Below are 15,886 nucleotides of genomic sequence, written 5' to 3' on the forward strand. Positions count from 1 at the left end.
GCAGTGCCTGATGGGCTTGTTCCAGGCCGGCTAGCTACGGCTGCTGAAGGGCCCGTCGTTGAGCTGCCTTGGTCACCGCCGCCTTATGGCGGCGATCGGCGTGCACCTGGGCTGCACATCAGCCTGTGTGGCTGTCTACAAGGTGAGACTGGGATGCTGTCCCCGGGTTTCGTGGCTGCTACCCTATTCTCTGGGCTCCGGGTCATCCGTCCGGGAACAGTGCATGCAAGCAAGTGACAGTGTTGCGGGTTCTCAGCTCTCCCTCCACAGCCAAGCACGCTGTATGGAGGGTGGATGCGGAGGAGAGATCTTGGATACTCCAGGATGTCCTCCTGGACGTCTGACGTCTGGGCTGCTGGCTTCTCTGAGAAGTTTTAGGGACCGAAAGGCCCCGGGATGCCCAGAGCAGTCTCAAGCCTGCAGGGTGCACTTACGAAGCTCGGGCCATTGGATGCGCAGAAGAGTTCAGAAGACATCGGGGCTCCAGGATGCCTGGAGGAGTCCCCGGGGCGGGGGACATCGTTCTTTAAAGATACTTAGAACAAGCCTGGATGTCAGGACCCCCAGGATGACAAAAGGGTCCTAGTGACAACTGACCGCAGATTCCCTAGGAAGTCACAATGACGTCACGGGTTCGGGGTTCCCGGAGGTGGGAGGTATTTGGAATTTCTGGGAAACCAGCAGCACTGTGGAACTGCGCTCTAGAGAAGGGTACCTAGTTAAAAAGTGACACTGCTGTACACACTTGATGATTCTAGAACTGAGAACTTGACAAGGAACTATAGTTTTTTTTTTCTTCTGAATACAGATGCAGGAGGGACAATGCCAAGGAATTTACCTGCTGCTAGAGCTTCAGCCTTAAGCTTTATGTGATTTATAGGGAAAGTCCCAGGGGAGTAGCTACTGCATGTGTAGGGAGGTGGGGGGAAGAGGTGTATTTGTGGGAGAGTCATGTAACCATGCTTGCTGGGTATAGAATGTATACATTTGACCCAGCTTACTGTGCGGAACTAAGTGGAAAAATGCATGGGATAGAAAAGCCTTTTATTTAAATACGGGTAACAAGTAGTGGCAGTTAAAGGACTGGTTTATGAAGGGCAATCTAAAAAAGAGAGACACTGCCAGCGTAGTAAGGCTTTGCAAGGTGGAGCAGTCTGTGAGGACTGAACTCGGGAAGCCTTATGTTTTTATTGTTACAAAAAAAAAGGCCTTTTAGCAACTCAATTCCCAAATACCAGAACATCTTCTGTGATCTAGGAATTGTCTGTAAGAACCATTACCACCTAAGTGATTGTCAGCCATTACGGGGGAGTGTCTTCTTGCTAATGAGGTTCCCAAAGGAAGAGCTACCCCATAAATCCCAGTCACTGATTATTTACAGAAGATGACTTCAAGGCCTCGGTGGCCATCAGTCAGACACCCGAGTGAATGCCAGGCAGAATGGCTTTTCTAAAGTTCAACAACTTTAGAACAACCTGCGGGTCTATTCGGTGAGATGGTGTACTCCAGTGTGAGAGAACTAACCCTGGGTCGTCTTTTTCTTTAGGATGGCCGGGCCGATGTGGTTGCAAATGATGCGGGGGACAGAGTCACGCCAGCCGTCGTTGCTTACTCGGAACGTGAACAGGTACCGTCTAGTCCCCTCATTGGTCGTTCTTGAAAATAATGAAGCATCATGAGCATTGTCCCTAAAGTGCTGCTCTTTTTCAGGTGGTTGGACTGGCGGCAAAACAAAGTAGGATAAGGAATATCTCAAGCACGGTAGTGAAAGTAAAACAGATCCTTGGCAGAAGGTATGTATAAAGAACTTTACGTTGTGGTAGCCAAAAGAAAAAAACATGCTTGCACATTCTGGACGTAATGCCAAGGAAAGGGGAGACACTCCAGTCTATTTGCTGGCAGTTACTTTGGGAAGCTCCCCCAGTGGGTTTGTTCAGAAGTTCGATTCTTGCTGACAGGTCTGTAGTGTTAATGAATGCCAACACTCCTAGTCGTTTGTGCCAGTCACAAGTGGTTCTTTGGGCTTCTTGCATTCTTAAATCTGCTTGAACGGAGTGAACTTGGATCATTTTGTAGGAGTTTGAAGGTTTCTCTGCATTGCTGCTGGGGTTTTGCAAAATCTCTTATTGTTGGCCATAATTTAGGCAGCAACTTTTGATTTTGCAAGTCCTTGGGCTTTCTTGTGACACTTTCTGGGCACTGACTCACAAATGTAATCACTGGAGAAACGGCTCAATGAATATCTTAAGAAGCAGGTGAGTCATCTGTTATGGGAGATTTAACTGGGAGATTCCAGAGGCTTGCTTCCCCAGACTTCTGTCTCCTCAAATTATAGATTATGGTAATAATTAGGGCCCTTTCATTTTTCACTGGAGCAGTGGTGCTCGACGAGAATGTTTTGCGTGCTTTCATATCTATGATACTATTGGGTCCTTTCGACGTCCCATAAAAACCAGTCGGCCAGGTACCATCCTTTGATAATTACAGGCGAGGAGGTCAGGGCACCCGGAATCTGTGACTTTCCCAAAGTAGAGTTGGGAATTGGATAAGCCTGCAGGTCCGGACTTCTAACCTTATCTCCCCTCTGCCTTTTCTACCTCATCTAATTAAAATGGAAACGTTAGGCATTTCCTTGTGTGGAATTTAAAACTTGGAGGTTGTTCATTTCCAAGGGCGTGTTCGTGAACTCTTGCCTGCTCACACTGAACTCGAGATCACTGTGTTAGAGGACAAATTCAGATGTTTTTGTCGTGACTATAATCCCATATCCTTTAGCATTGGTGGATATCACTAAACGTATTAAAATGTACTGCTAAGCGTATTAAAAAGAAATCGGCATCCAATGTTTTCGAATCATAAATGAGTTGTGATAGGCCTTGAAGCCAGAGTCCTTAAGGAGACAGTATTTTTAAGTCACTTTCCCCGTTCAGAGATAATTCTAGTTTCCTCTGAATGAAAACGAGGGCAGCCAGTGTATTGTTCGATTCGCCGTTTCCGTCTGTGGGACTGTCCTGCTAGTTGAGCATCACAACCAGAGCACTAATGCTGATTCAGTCAAGATGGAACGTTTCTGTGTGGATCCCCTGGAGGCCGGTGGGTTCGCATCTGTTTCCTTTCTGCCCTCATTCACCCTGTGATGGACTGTGTATCAGCAGACCAGCTCAAGCTTGCTTTTCTGGCCTTGAAGGTTAAGTCCATTTAGCAAGAACGCACCAGTGAGTCAGACGGGTAACACGTAGATAGACACACCACAGTAAATGGACCACAGTCAGGAAAAAAATCCAGTACCCTTCGAACATACCATTAGGCCACCCGTGGTCCTGCCGATACTTGAGTTAGGCCGAAGTTGCCTTATGTTTTCCTTCGAGGCCTAACTACTGAACCAGACATGGTTAGCTTGGGTCTCAGCCCTGGATGTGCTTTTGTACAAGAACCAGTCCTTTTGTTACCAAGCTGTTAAGCCCATGGTCGGGCACTTCCCGTGGGTGGATGAACTCCCAAGGTCTCGGCCGTTTGCCATGTGACCTACACACAGGGTAGCACTGCTTCTCTTGCTGCCAGGATGCTCCTTACACCTGCCCAGTAACTCTCATTCCCCTGTGGCCTTCCAGCCAGAAGTGTGGTCCTCGGACCCGTCTTCTCAGCAGTGAGCCCTGGGAGGGAAGAACCCGCTGGCTCCTAGAAATTTGCTGAGAACACGCAGACCTCCCCCACGCCTTCAAAACTGTGCCCTGCTGCCCAGGAGCCTATTTCAGTAGCCTCCCTTCCCTGCCTGATATGGCCACCGCCAATAGCAGTGCAGGCATCCGTTGGTCCAGACAGGAGACTCGAACTCTTCTCTCCATACTGGGCGAGGCGGAGTATATCCAGCGCCTCCAGACTGTGCATCACAATGCGGACGTTTATCGGGCTGTGTCTAAGCGAATGCAGCAGGAGGGCTTCCGCCGCACCGAACGCCAGTGCCGCTCCAAGTTTAAAGTTCTGAAGGCAATGTATTTAAAGGCCTGTGTGGCCCAGGCCACAAGTCTGGGGGGTCCACCGCACTGCCCGTTTTATGATATATTGGATCAGCTTCTTCGAAATCAGACGGTAACTGACCCAGACAACTTAATGGAGGCCACCGCTTGGGCCAAGCACTGTGATCGGGATTTAGTGGCCTCTGACAAGCCAGGGGATGAGGGAGCCAGCGTTCAGGAAGCGAAAAGGACTCAGGCAGCTTGTCATCGGCGTGTTTTGCAAACAGTGAAGGAGTCGGATGAGGATTGCCAACTGAGGATCAGTGATGGGATGGACGAAGCCAGTGACATTGAGGACTCCTGGGATGAATCCTCAGGTGCAGGTAACTCCCGGGACATGAGAGGGACTGGGTCTTGGAGTCACTTGGTCCCAGATAGTGTTAAAAGTTTGGATAGTACCCTCTTGAGAGTACCTTTCGTTTCTGTCTCATTGAACTCTCTTTTTTAAATAAAGTACACCAATTTTTTAGCCTATGACCCTGGTATGTAGACAGACTCTTCACACATAAAGACATGGTCTTTCAAAGCATGGTAGCTTGGGCGTTATTTGTGCATGCTTGGCAAGCGCTCCAACCCTGAATGATTTGTCTGGCCTTGGGCATTAGAAGGTACTTAGGACTTTATGGCGGCAGGGTTGGGGGTTGGGGGAATGAGTCGGATAGCCACAAGAAAATCGTCTTCGGGAACACAGTCATTATTTTTATAGCCAGTTAAAGAAGCCAGGATATCCACATTACAGAATTATCTCCCTCTTACCCCCTTGTGCACGGAGGCTTTCCCGAGAACTGCATACTTTTCTGAGTGCCTCAGCTCTGTTGCTGGCTGCGAGCATCCCCTTAGCAGGAATGTCCTCTTTGCAACACTCTGGCTTTGTTTTTCAGGGTGCTCTCAAGGGACCCTCAACTACAGCAGCTCCCACCACCTTTTCAAAGGTGCAGTAGCTCCCTGTCAGAGCCGCCCCATGACCAGACTGGCTGTGTCGAGGGAATCCAGTCCCTGCACCAGCACCAGCCGAATCCCCCTTGGGGCAGCCTCCACACCACATCCTCCCGGTTCCTCCTCAAGGGTTGCTTTTCTCTCTGGTGAGGATAGACCTCTGATCAGCGAGCCCTCTCCAAGGTGCACAAGGCAGAGAAAGCGCTCGGTGGCCAGAACCATTGCCACTGAACTGGCAGAAAACAGGAGGTTGGCACGAGAACTCTCCAGCAGAGAGGAAGAGAAGCTGGACAGGTTGATTGCCATTGGCGAGGAGGCCAGTGCCCAGCAAGACACCGCCAATGAGCTGCGCAGGGATGCTGTCACGGCTGTCAGACGCCTGGCGACAGCGGTGGAAGAAGCAACGGGTGCTTTCCAGCTAGGGCTTGAGAAGTTGCTTCAGAGACTGATCTCAAATACCAAAAGCTAGGAGCTGGGAGTGGATACATTTCCCAAACTGGTACAAGGCTATTTCTAACAAGCTCCTTCTGGAACCCTGGCTCCTTGTCTGTGTCTTCAGGAGAGAAAGAACAGATGAGCTGTTAATACGCAGAAGAGTTCCTTGTCCTCAGGTTCTCCACTAATGGAAAGGTTTCGTTCCAAAGAGCAGACCAGTAGAAACCAGAAGGAACCGAATCCATGAGCTAGCTTGTCCTGGCTTCCTCACCGGGTGGGGCAATTTTCTTTACCTCTATCATGGTCTCCTCATCTCTCGAGGCAGACCTGCCCTGCCTACCTCACAGGGTTGTTGTGAGGATCAAGTGGCTTATAGATGTGAAAAGGTTTTAAAGTTTGAAAGCACTATACACATGTAAGTTATTAATGCATTGCCCTTGGCTACGGGGAGCTGGGGCAAGCACGTTCGTTTATAACACACACAAGTGTAGCGGTGCCCCCGACCTCATTGCCTGAACCTTTACATGTTTAATTTACTGTCTTTTTAGGTTGAGGTCTCAGCTTCTTACACCTCTCTGTGGCTCACTAGTCTGGTCACGACTGCGTTTGTGTCTTTGTGTCTTACAGTTCCACTGCTCTATCCCTGACCTGCCTACTAACAAGCCCTCGTAGTCCAACCAGCTAACCCCCTTCATTTTACTACTTCCTGGCCTCTGTAGAGATGAGCTTCTAGTTGAGTGCTGTGGGCGGTAGATCTTGATGAGGTAAAACAGTGACAGTTTTATGAAGTAGAAAGGACGAGTAAGTTCTTTGCAGTTCATATAACTGAGGCTCTTGAAATGCCTAAATTGTGTGTTTACACTGTGGTTGCCATTTGAACATGGAAATAACCTGGATTAACGCATTTGCATCAATCCATCTCCAATCTGCTTGTGGCTGATGGCCTTTGTTTGTACTAGCCGGTGTTTCGTTTGGGCACTGACATGTTACTAAGGGCAAGCCTAGGTCCAGAGTGGTAACTTTATTTAAGTGATGAAAACGGGAGTTGGTAGGGTCAGTGGCTATGATCAAAGAGAGCAGCTAGCCTTTGCCCTTAAGCCTGGAGAACTGTAGAGGCCTCTACCCAGAGATAGTTCTCTTTAAGCACAAGCCCCAAGCAAGCACACTCCCTTGACTGAGGCACACGTCCTTGCGGGGAGGTGGTGACACTAAACTGGTTCTGAGTGGGTCTTTTAGAACTCTAGAATCGCAGGTAAATTGTGATTTTAAATGGGTGAAAATGAGCAGGTGTGTGGGGAGGGGTTTGGGGCTTGGGAGTGGGGCAGGAGAGTGTTGCTTTGTAGTCAGGCTTAGTGGAAGCTGGAAATTTGAATTAGTGAAGAAAAGGACAAAAAACTAAGATGGTGGGGAACCAGCTGCTGTAGAGTAAGCAGCGGGAGTGCTGGAGTATGCTGGAATCTGGCTGGACAGCCCGCCCTGCCACGCCAGCCCTGCCACGGTTGTTGCTGCGTTGGGGAGGTGGGCTATTTACAGTATTTTCAGTCAGCGGCTGCCGCTGGACATTTGAAGTACTGTTCACGACTGTATTTTAAGGCCCTCCAGAGTGTGGACACTTATTGCTATGCTGCTGAAAGCTCTAATCATCATACCGGAAGGACGCCCACTGATGCCTTTCTTTCCTTGGAGTGGACGTATTAGTGTGTTTGAGGCCATGATGTGGAAAGGCACATTATCTGTTGTAACCAAATAAAGCGAATGTAATCATAGTTTCCTGGAAAAAAACACAAGTGCTTTAAGGAGACCCAGACCTGTGTCATGAGGATCTAATGGTGATGGGCATCTGCTTGACATGGGAGACAGGCTGGGGCAGAAGAGTTAAAGTTGAGGTATTTTGAAAACCCTCATGGGCAGAGTGACCAAAAGAAGGGAATAGACCTCAAGGTCCTGAAGAGTTAACAAGAACACACGTGAAACAGTACAGTGCGTGGCCACACGCCACGTGCAGAGAGGCAGGCTGGAGTCCTGCCTGAGCTTCAGGCCTAGCCCTACCTCCTCCAACAAGCCTTCACCGTTCTTTAACTCAGGCTCTTCCTCTCAAGTGGGAGCTAACGCTTGCCCGCCCTACCCACTTTGTGAGAGATACCTGAGGATGAGGTGGACATGCATTGCTCGTAAGAAGTTGTGGTGCAGTGGGAGGCGTGACTCCTCCTGCAGGGCACAGTGGGAATGAACCAGCCGCCCACCTTTGTCCGTCACTTAACCTAATCCTGCTGTAGACAAATAAAGTTTGACTTGTGTGTAGTTGTGGGTCTGTCCACTGCTTTCTGATGGTAACCGGTCCTTCGTCACCTCCACCCTGCGGTGTGTCTGCCTGTGACCCTTCAGTGTCATATGTTTGTCTCGCCCCCTGTGCTATGTGTGTTTGTGCATCCTATACCCACAAGGAAGAGCCCTCTTTGCATGACAGTTAGCCATGAATTTCTATATAAAATACCTTCCCTGAAAACGACCCTCTGTTATCTATCGGTTAGTAACTTACACTCTGTACAGTCAGTAGACGTTCCTGGCCAGTTAAATTCTCGTCTGAACACGTGAGAATTACATGGGACTGGGGCATCGGTACAAATTCCTACTCTGGAGAAGCTTCGTCTTCGCTTTCTCTACCCTCCCTTGAGATATCTAGGATGGGGTCCATAGATTTGGGAAACATGAAGGCCAAGCAATTTCATGAAAAAATAATTTCCTGAACCCTATGCTGTAGGTCTGGTGTTGACCTGTGACCTCATTAATTAGTTGTGACACTTGGGGCAAGTGTCCTACCTCTGGCCTCTACTAATTCGTTCTCAAATTAATTTTTCGGTGATATAAGAAAGGTAAGGTGAACCTGGGTGTGATTCCAGAGTTCTAAACCAAATGAGCCTGTTTTAAACCCTCAGATGGCACAGGTTGAGGTTCTCAAATGGCTCCTGGCCCACTGGAGTCCGCTATTAATTTTCAGCCCTTATTAAACTTTTAAGACTGTAGGGAGCAGCCATGGCTCCTTAGAAGTCTACAAGAAAGGTGCAGACTTCGTTTTCATTTCTACATGAAATTAAAGCCAAGGATCAGAGTTCTTTGAGGAACAGAAAGAGCGGTCATTTACCAGGTTAGCAGAAGGCTGCTGAGATGTGGCTGGGATCGAGTCCTGGCTTTGTCCCTCTCTGAGCATGTCTCCAAAATAAAGCACACCTAACAGGTGCCACTTGGCATCTATCAGAGAGCCTGAGTGGGTGGTAAGTTTGAAAAGTGACAGTTGTGTTCGTTGGTATTAGCGTCTTTAATATGCCCATTTTTTCACTTCAACTTTCAAATACTTGGTATTTTATGAGGCATTAATCTAAAGTGTCTTGGTGTATGCATACCAAGAGCACAGCTTTCCTTATAAATGTTTGTTCATACTTTTGCTTGATTTTGGTGTTGGGTGTTGATTTCCAAGTATAAAAACCAAGCAACAAATGTGGGTTAGGTGTTTACCCTGAGTTTAGTGTTACAGAAGCCCTTTGGATCTCAGGGGTTGGGTCTCCGGGATCGTGGGTATGAAAATAGAGGGTATAAGATCATAGGCAGGTATGAGATCAAACACATTCAGAAATGTCTGGCAAGGTCAGAACAAGGAAGTTTATACTTTGAAATGTGATGACTAACAATTACAGCTGTTTGAACCACTCCATTAAAGTCAAGCTTCTGTGTTATTACCGAACAGTTTAGTTTGTTGGTATACTCTTTATCGGCTCAGTGGTGCACAGACTTCAACTTTTGTGTCTACAATATTAATATTTTAATGCTGCGGTGTCTTTATATTTCCCCATGAACAGCACTGCTGATCCACAGGCTCAGAAATATATCTCGGAAAGTAAATGCTTAGTAAGTATTCTTCTACTCTCTCCCCGTCCTCAAAGTAGTTCACTGCCAGAGGTCGTGGCATAGAGCGTTAAGCTGAAACTCATCCAAAGTTTTATTTAAATTATTCTGTATTTGGTACAATTATAATTTTTCTAGGTCATTGAGAAAAATGGGAAGTTGCAGTATGAAATAGATACAGGAGAAGAAACAAAACTCGTTAGTCCAGAAGATGTTGCCAGACTGATATTCAGTAAAATGAAAGGTACTGCAAAAGTTAATAACTTACTTTAGTTTGCAACTTCTTTAAACATATTTGTATTATTTATTTACATGTGCGTGTGTGTGTGTGTGTGTGAGAGAGAGAGAGAGAGAGAGTCTGTATATGTGCATGTAAGAGAGAGAGAGAGAGAGAGTCTGTATATGTGCATGTAAGAGAGAGAGAGAGAGAGAGAGAGAGAGTCTGTATATGTGCATGTAAGAGAGAGAGAGAGAGAGAGTCTGTATATGTGCATGTAAGAGAGAGAGAGAGAGAGAGAGAGAGAGAGAGAGAGAGAGAGTCTGTATATGTGCATGTGCCTGAGATTAGAAACGTCCCCTGAAGCTGGAATTAGAAGCAATTGTGAGCTACTTGATGTGGGTGCTGGGAATTGAACTCATGTCCTCTGAGAGAACAATACATGTTCTTAACCACTGAGCCACCTCTCCGGCCCCTGTTAACTTTTAAATGATCACTTAAAAAAGTGGGGACAGTGTTTCCCAGTGGGGAGGAGTTGGAGACAGACGTATGCTTGGGGCCTGTGGCTGGCCATTTCAGCCTACTGTGAGTCGTAGGCACGCGCACACGCGCGCGCGCACACACACACACACACACACACACACACACACACACACACAGAGAGAGAGAGAGAGATTTGAGGAGAAACAGCGAGTCCACAAATTAGCAGTTAGATCTAAACCAGCCTTTGCTTGGGTCTGACCTTAATCTTCCCTGTAAGGACGGGTCATACCTGAAATTAGAACCAGAGTTACATAAAATTTCAGATTCTTTTAAACAGAGTCTGCCAGTTAAGAATCCCTAATTCCTGGATGGTGGCTCATGTGGGAGGCAGAGGCAAGCGATCATCTATGTGAGTTTGAAACCAGCCAGGTCTGCAGAGTGAGTTCCAGGACAGCCAGGGATACTTAGAGAAACACTGTTGAACAAAAGGACTCTTGGAGGCGAGGCAGTCCTTACGTGGGGTCTCTTCACATTAATGCATTCGGAACTAGTTCCCTGGGCGCAGAATGATGTAGATTTTTGACAGTCCAAAGCTGAAGCGCCACACTCTTGGAAAGGACCTGGTTCTGTGTCCACAATCCGTCACGAGAACCACAGGAAGCACAGTGGGATGACCTAAGCCACAGGAGGGAGTGGACAGGGTGGGCAGGCCCGGGATCTCTGCTTGGCGACTTGGGCTTCCATTAGGAAACTGCATTAGGCAAGTGTCCTTGCCTAGCGTGTGCCACCACAGTGTATTTATTTGTGTTTCTTTTACCTGCACAGAAACAGCACATTCTGTCCTGGGCTCAGATGCAAACGATGTCGTTGTTACCGTCCCATTTGACTTCGGAGAAAAGCAGAAGTCTGCTCTGGGGTGAGTGTTAACCATCTTAACATAGTCAGTTAAAAGAGATACAGATTACACTCGGGAATAAAATGTAAAGTTGTCTCTGGAACAGCTCAGGGAGCACAGTATCTCACGGTAATGTCATTAGATGGTGCGTGCCCTCGCTGTTGTGATGGGAGCTGTTTTAACCACCAGGGTAAATGGTGTTTGTGCATCATTTTGCCTGTCTTATGTAGTTGAGGCTTCTGTGGGAAATACATAAAAATAATGAAAAAAAAAGTAATTGCTGAATGAGATGGTTACTGTAAAGAAACCAGAATAGCTGCTTCCTGGGTAAAGGGAAGTTTATTCAGAACCATTGGGGTTGTCCCTGGGAAAAGCAGAGGGAAGGAGGGGATTCCCAGGGCTTTAAGGGAAACGTGACTGGAGAGGGAGGGAACCGGTAAGCCAGGGTGGGGGGCTTTGAAGTGTGTGACAGATACTTGACTAGACACTGACAGCCTAGAAGCTGGCATAGACCTTGATGTGCTATTAGGCACCACAGGCGTGTGTCGGTGGAAGAACCAGGGGTCCCTCTTGCTAGAGATAAGGAGCCACTTCTTTCTAGCAGGTAGAAGGTGCCAGAGACTCAAACCCGGACCCCTCATGCTTGTGTGGCACCCTATAGCCCTAGAGAAAGCCCATAGGTTTTCTTTTTCTTATTCAGTATAAGCACAAACTATTGTCAAAAACCAGTGCATTTTAAAACAGAAAGCTCCGGCCCTTCCTTCCCATGGGCTCTGCTTTCCCACTGTGTCTTCTGGGGCATCACTTGCCAGAGCCTGAACCTTTCAGCCCAGCTGCGTGTAGGACTGAGGGTGTCGTGATACAAAATTCATTGACCGCACTCTTCACAGAGAGGCAGCTGGAGCCGCCGGGTTTAATGTGTTGCGACTAATACATGAGCCGTCTGCAGCTCTCCTGGCCTATGGAATTGGACAAGACTGCCCTACCGGGAAGAGGTAAACATCACATCTCTAGTTTTCAGGAGGACTCCAGCAGCCCGTCAGCGCCTAGGAAATTCTCCCCGTGCTGAGCAGCTGTGAAGATGGGAAAGCAGGGAAAGGAGAAGCTGACCGTTTCCTGTCACCTCATCTTGTCGTGGAGATTAGCTAATTGTAGAGTGGTCCTGTTTCCAGCTGATACCGGAGCACTGTTGATCTCGCTGCTGCTTCAGTTTTTAGACACGTTTAGAAACAGCTGGTGTAATTTAACAGCGTTGATGGCCACACATGTCAGAGAAATTAATTTTGATACAGTGTTAACCTTTCCAAATAGTTGGACCCTGTCCAAATTTCTCATGGTCAAAGAAACTAATGTGTATAAACCACTAGGAAATTATTTTGAGGTAAAGCGGATTAATGTAAAAATATTAGAAATTATGAGTTGTTATATATTTAAATATATGAAGTGGGGAGCTGGTTTCTACTGCCCTGTGTTGGATCCATAGGCTATGTTGTAGTAACTTGTAAAATATATACAGGATCGCTGTATTTAATTCCACTCAGATTCATAATGATCATGAACCCCTTGTTTGATTTACTTTGAAAACTTAGTGTTTTGAGGTCTAGTGGCTCAAATAGATTCTTCAGTTAACTAACTGAAAGGAGTTTTGATTTGGTTTGCGACGATCATGAGTTCAAAGCTCAGTCCAGCACATGACAGGAGACGAGTGGATGAGACTTTCCTCATTGTGACTCTGTGTGTGTGTGTGTGTGTGTGTGTGTGTGTCTGTGTGTGTCTGTGTGTGTGTCTGTGTGTGTCTGTGTGTGTCTGTGTGTCTGTGTATGTATGTATGTATGTATGTATGTATGTATGTATGTATGTATATGTGAGCTATCTGCATGTACACCTGCATGCCAGAAGAGGGCAGCAGATCACATTACAAGTGGTCGTGAGGGGTTGGGGATTTAGCTCAGAGGTAGAGCGCTTGCCTAGGAAGCGCAAGGCCCTGGGTTCGGTCCCCAGCTCTGGAAAAAAAAGAACCAAAAAAAAAAAACAAAAACAAAAAAAACAAAAAAACAAGTGGTCGTGAGCTACCCTGTGTGTGGTTGCTGGCAATTGAACCCTGGTCCTCCGGAAGGGTAGCCAGTGCTCTTACCTGCTGAGTCACCTCTCCAGCCCTCTCTCATAAATAGATTCAAAGAATGACTTCAAAAGTAGTCTGGCTTTAAAATCTTGTGATTCTCCGATTAGTTACCCTTTTTTTCTCTCTCTCTTGAAGCAATGTTTTGGTGTTTAAGCTGGGAGGAACATCCTTGTCGCTCAGTATCATGGAAGTGAACAGCGGGATGTATCGGGTTCTTTCCACAAACACCAGTGACAACATCGGGGGTGTGCATTTCACAGACAGCTTAGCTCAGTACCTGGCTTCGGAGTTCCAGAGGTGAGTGCCCCGCCCAGTGATCGGGGTTCACCCCAAGGGCTCGGCGTGTTTGTTTTGCCAATTTAAACTTGTCTCTTTTTTTAAGATTTCTGTGGCTGGGGAGGTGGCTGCGCCTGTTGTGGGGACCTGAACTCCGGTCTGATAGTTTCTACAGCTGAGCCATCTCCTTAGTCCCAGTGTTTTAAACTGTTCATCTGTGAATCAGAATGTCCTCGGAAGTAGGCTCAGCGCAGTGCCTTTTCAGCCAGGCATGGCCGTGCACATTTGGAGTCCCAGCGCTTGCAAGGCAGGGCAGGGGACACTCAAGTTGAGGCCAGCTTGATTTTTTTTTTTTTCTAAAGGGTGACTTCCCACATGGAATAAAAACACGTACTGCTTTTTATTATAAAGGTATTGCTTAACAAAACAATTGATCATAACTTAAAGTAACCCACGCTACAGATGACAGACTTTGACTCACACATCTTTCGGGGCATGAGGAAGCACCATGAGCTCAGCAGTGTTATCACCTGGCTCCCATCATACACAGTGACTGTGGTGACTTAACGGTGACACGCAATCTCCGGCCTGATTGTCTGGCCTGCTGTAGACTCTCACATCAAAGGACGGTTTCTCGTGGGTACTTACTACAGCCATTCCAAATAGTGTAAAACACACACGCTTGCCCTGAGAGAGCCAGACGGTGTGCACAGAAACGTTTAGCAGCATTAGAGGCCTCAGTACTAGTATTTGATTAATGTATTATTGCCGTGATGGTGTTTAGAATATGGTGGCATTAAATTGTAAATGACCTAGGACCTTTAAACTGCAAACGTTGTGTATCTAGGCTGTTCAAGCACGATGTGAGAGGAAGTGCCCGGGCCATGATGAAGCTGATGAACAGCGCTGAGGTGGCCAAGCACTCCCTGTCCACCCTGGGAAGTGCCAATTGCTTCGTGGACTCCTTGTATGAAGGTCAAGACTTCGACTGCAATGTGTCCAGGTGAAATTACACGAAGGCCCAGACACTGCGTGTGGGATTTTCCAGCTTTTCTTTCCTTCCTCGGTTATCTGCAGCGAGGGGACCTCACTATCCAGATCATAACAGACTAAGTAGTTGTTACAGTTCGATCACATTACAGAGTCTTCCCAGGAGCCTTTGTGGCTGGTGACTAGCTCTTTAGTGTAGCCCAAAGGACAGAAAATGTGCTAATGTGCATTGAAGGCTCTTCAGAGGCTGAGAATCCTCACGTTGTTTCTGTGTCTACAATGCCGACTGCCGAGTCTTTCAAATACTCAATTTGTGTTTGCTTATTCATATCTGTGCAAAAAGGAGTTTATCTCAAACATTTTCAACTATAAAGTATATTTAGTATTTGTAGGTAAGAGAATTTAAAATCGCTCTCACCTGCATTTAAGAAATTGAGTGAGGCTCAGCGGGTAGAGGTGCTTGTCTGTCAGTGTATAAGCGCCGTGCAGACACATTCGAATGCGTAAAGGTAACAGATCAGATACAGGAGGACAGAAGGAGCAGCCAGCAGTGTTGGCAGTTGTACAACTTGCTGTGGGTGGGATGGATGGCGATATCTGAGTTTTTCTTGCTGTTCATGAATAAAATGTGGTAACTTTTAAAACACTGAGTATGAGATGAGGCTGTCCAGCTTTCATGGATAGATGGATCTCAGTCCTCCGTGTCAGCACGCAGCTTTCTTGTACAGACTCCCATGTTGCTGTGACGTGCTCTCAGGCTGTAGGTGTGACTGGGAATGCCTGTGAAAGTGTGGACATAGAAAGAGCGAAATGGCCTAGTCAGCGGGTCTGGTGTTCGCAGAGCCTTACTGCTGGGCATGCCGTGGATTTGCCTGTCTTCTTAGCTGGTTTTGGGTGCTTTTGGTCAGCATGAGCGACGGCCTTCCCTTTGAATTGGATGTAACAGCCGTGTAGATGAATAACTCCGGGACACACACACATAGAGAGTGTCTGCTGATGTGCCGTCAGTTCTTGAGATCAGTCACTCTTCCGAGAACTGCACTAAGTGTACTCTGCCCTCTCCTCTGTCCCCTGTCCCTGTCGCTGCAGAGCAAGATTTGAGCTTCTTTGTTCTCCGCTTTTTAACAAATGTATAGAAGCAGTCCGGGCGCTCCTACAGCAGAGTGGATTTACAGCAGATGACATTAACAAGGTAATGCTCTGGCTATTCCCACCGTCTTTTAGGGACAGTTTCAGATCTAAAACAGAGTAACAGTGCAGAAAAATGTTTATGTTTCGGAACTTTTGTTAATGTGAATGATCTGGAGAACTCATGTATGTATGTGTATATTCTGTTTCTACACACACACACACACACACACACACACACACACACAGAACCAGAATAGTCCCCTCCCAGTGTGTTTCTGTACATGCGAGACAGACACATAGTGAGGTATGTCCTGCCTGTGCCTGTCAGCTCTGAGGTGGGTAGGAACTGCCGTCTGCCCCAGCTCGGTAAGTGAGAAGACACTCGAGTGCAGAGATGAAGTGATTTCCTGACGACCTTGAGGTTAGTGAGGAGTAGGCACAGGATTAACCCAGATTCGTTCCTCAGTTTGAGGGATGACTATAGG

At 47.2% G+C, this 15,886-nt stretch overlaps 2 protein-coding genes and 1 long non-coding RNA gene across 3 annotated transcripts in view; 2 read left to right on the top strand and 1 right to left on the bottom strand.

The window, feature by feature from the left end:
• Positions 1 to 6,601, top strand: Msantd7 (Myb/SANT DNA binding domain containing 7). The gene is made up of 5 exons (NM_001417572.1): positions 1 to 142; positions 1,547 to 1,627; positions 1,711 to 1,793; positions 3,612 to 4,339; positions 4,898 to 6,601. Exons 4-5 carry the CDS (start codon positions 3,778 to 3,780, stop codon positions 5,419 to 5,421), a joined length of 1,086 nt encoding a protein of 361 aa, NP_001404501.1. The 5' UTR covers positions 1 to 142; positions 1,547 to 1,627; positions 1,711 to 1,793; positions 3,612 to 3,777; the 3' UTR covers positions 5,422 to 6,601.
• The window catches only part of Hspa14 (heat shock protein family A (Hsp70) member 14), a 20,783-nt gene continuing 4,915 nt past the window's right edge, over positions 19 to 15,886 (top strand). Inside the window, exons 1-10 of the mRNA NM_001004257.1 lie at positions 19 to 142; positions 1,547 to 1,627; positions 1,711 to 1,793; positions 9,242 to 9,290; positions 9,426 to 9,531; positions 10,813 to 10,903; positions 11,773 to 11,877; positions 13,140 to 13,301; positions 14,128 to 14,283; positions 15,360 to 15,462. Coding sequence (NP_001004257.1) covers positions 86 to 142; positions 1,547 to 1,627; positions 1,711 to 1,793; positions 9,242 to 9,290; positions 9,426 to 9,531; positions 10,813 to 10,903; positions 11,773 to 11,877; positions 13,140 to 13,301; positions 14,128 to 14,283; positions 15,360 to 15,462 — 993 coding nt within the window. The 5' untranslated portion in view covers positions 19 to 85. The remainder of the gene's footprint in view (positions 143 to 1,546; positions 1,628 to 1,710; positions 1,794 to 9,241; positions 9,291 to 9,425; positions 9,532 to 10,812; positions 10,904 to 11,772; positions 11,878 to 13,139; positions 13,302 to 14,127; positions 14,284 to 15,359; positions 15,463 to 15,886) is intronic.
• The window catches only part of LOC120097881 (uncharacterized), a 23,918-nt gene continuing 21,694 nt past the window's right edge, over positions 13,663 to 15,886 (bottom strand). The window contains exon 4 of the long non-coding RNA XR_005495742.2: positions 13,663 to 15,508. This is a non-coding gene — a long non-coding RNA (uncharacterized LOC120097881). The remainder of the gene's footprint in view (positions 15,509 to 15,886) is intronic.

This window comes from Rattus norvegicus, chromosome 17 (assembly GCF_036323735.1).
Source record: "Rattus norvegicus strain BN/NHsdMcwi chromosome 17, GRCr8, whole genome shotgun sequence".
In the NCBI taxonomy this organism is placed as follows: Eukaryota; Metazoa; Chordata; class Mammalia; order Rodentia; family Muridae; genus Rattus; species Rattus norvegicus.

Coding starts and splice junctions, on each gene's coding strand:
- Msantd7 (NM_001417572.1), top strand. CDS start 3,778: ATGGCCACCGCCAATAGCAGTGCAGGCATCCGTTGGTCCAGACAGGAG. Junction 4,340..4,897: donor GGATGAATCCTCAGGTGCAG/GTAACTCCCGGG, acceptor TTTGTTTTTCAG/GGTGCTCTCAAGGGACCCTC.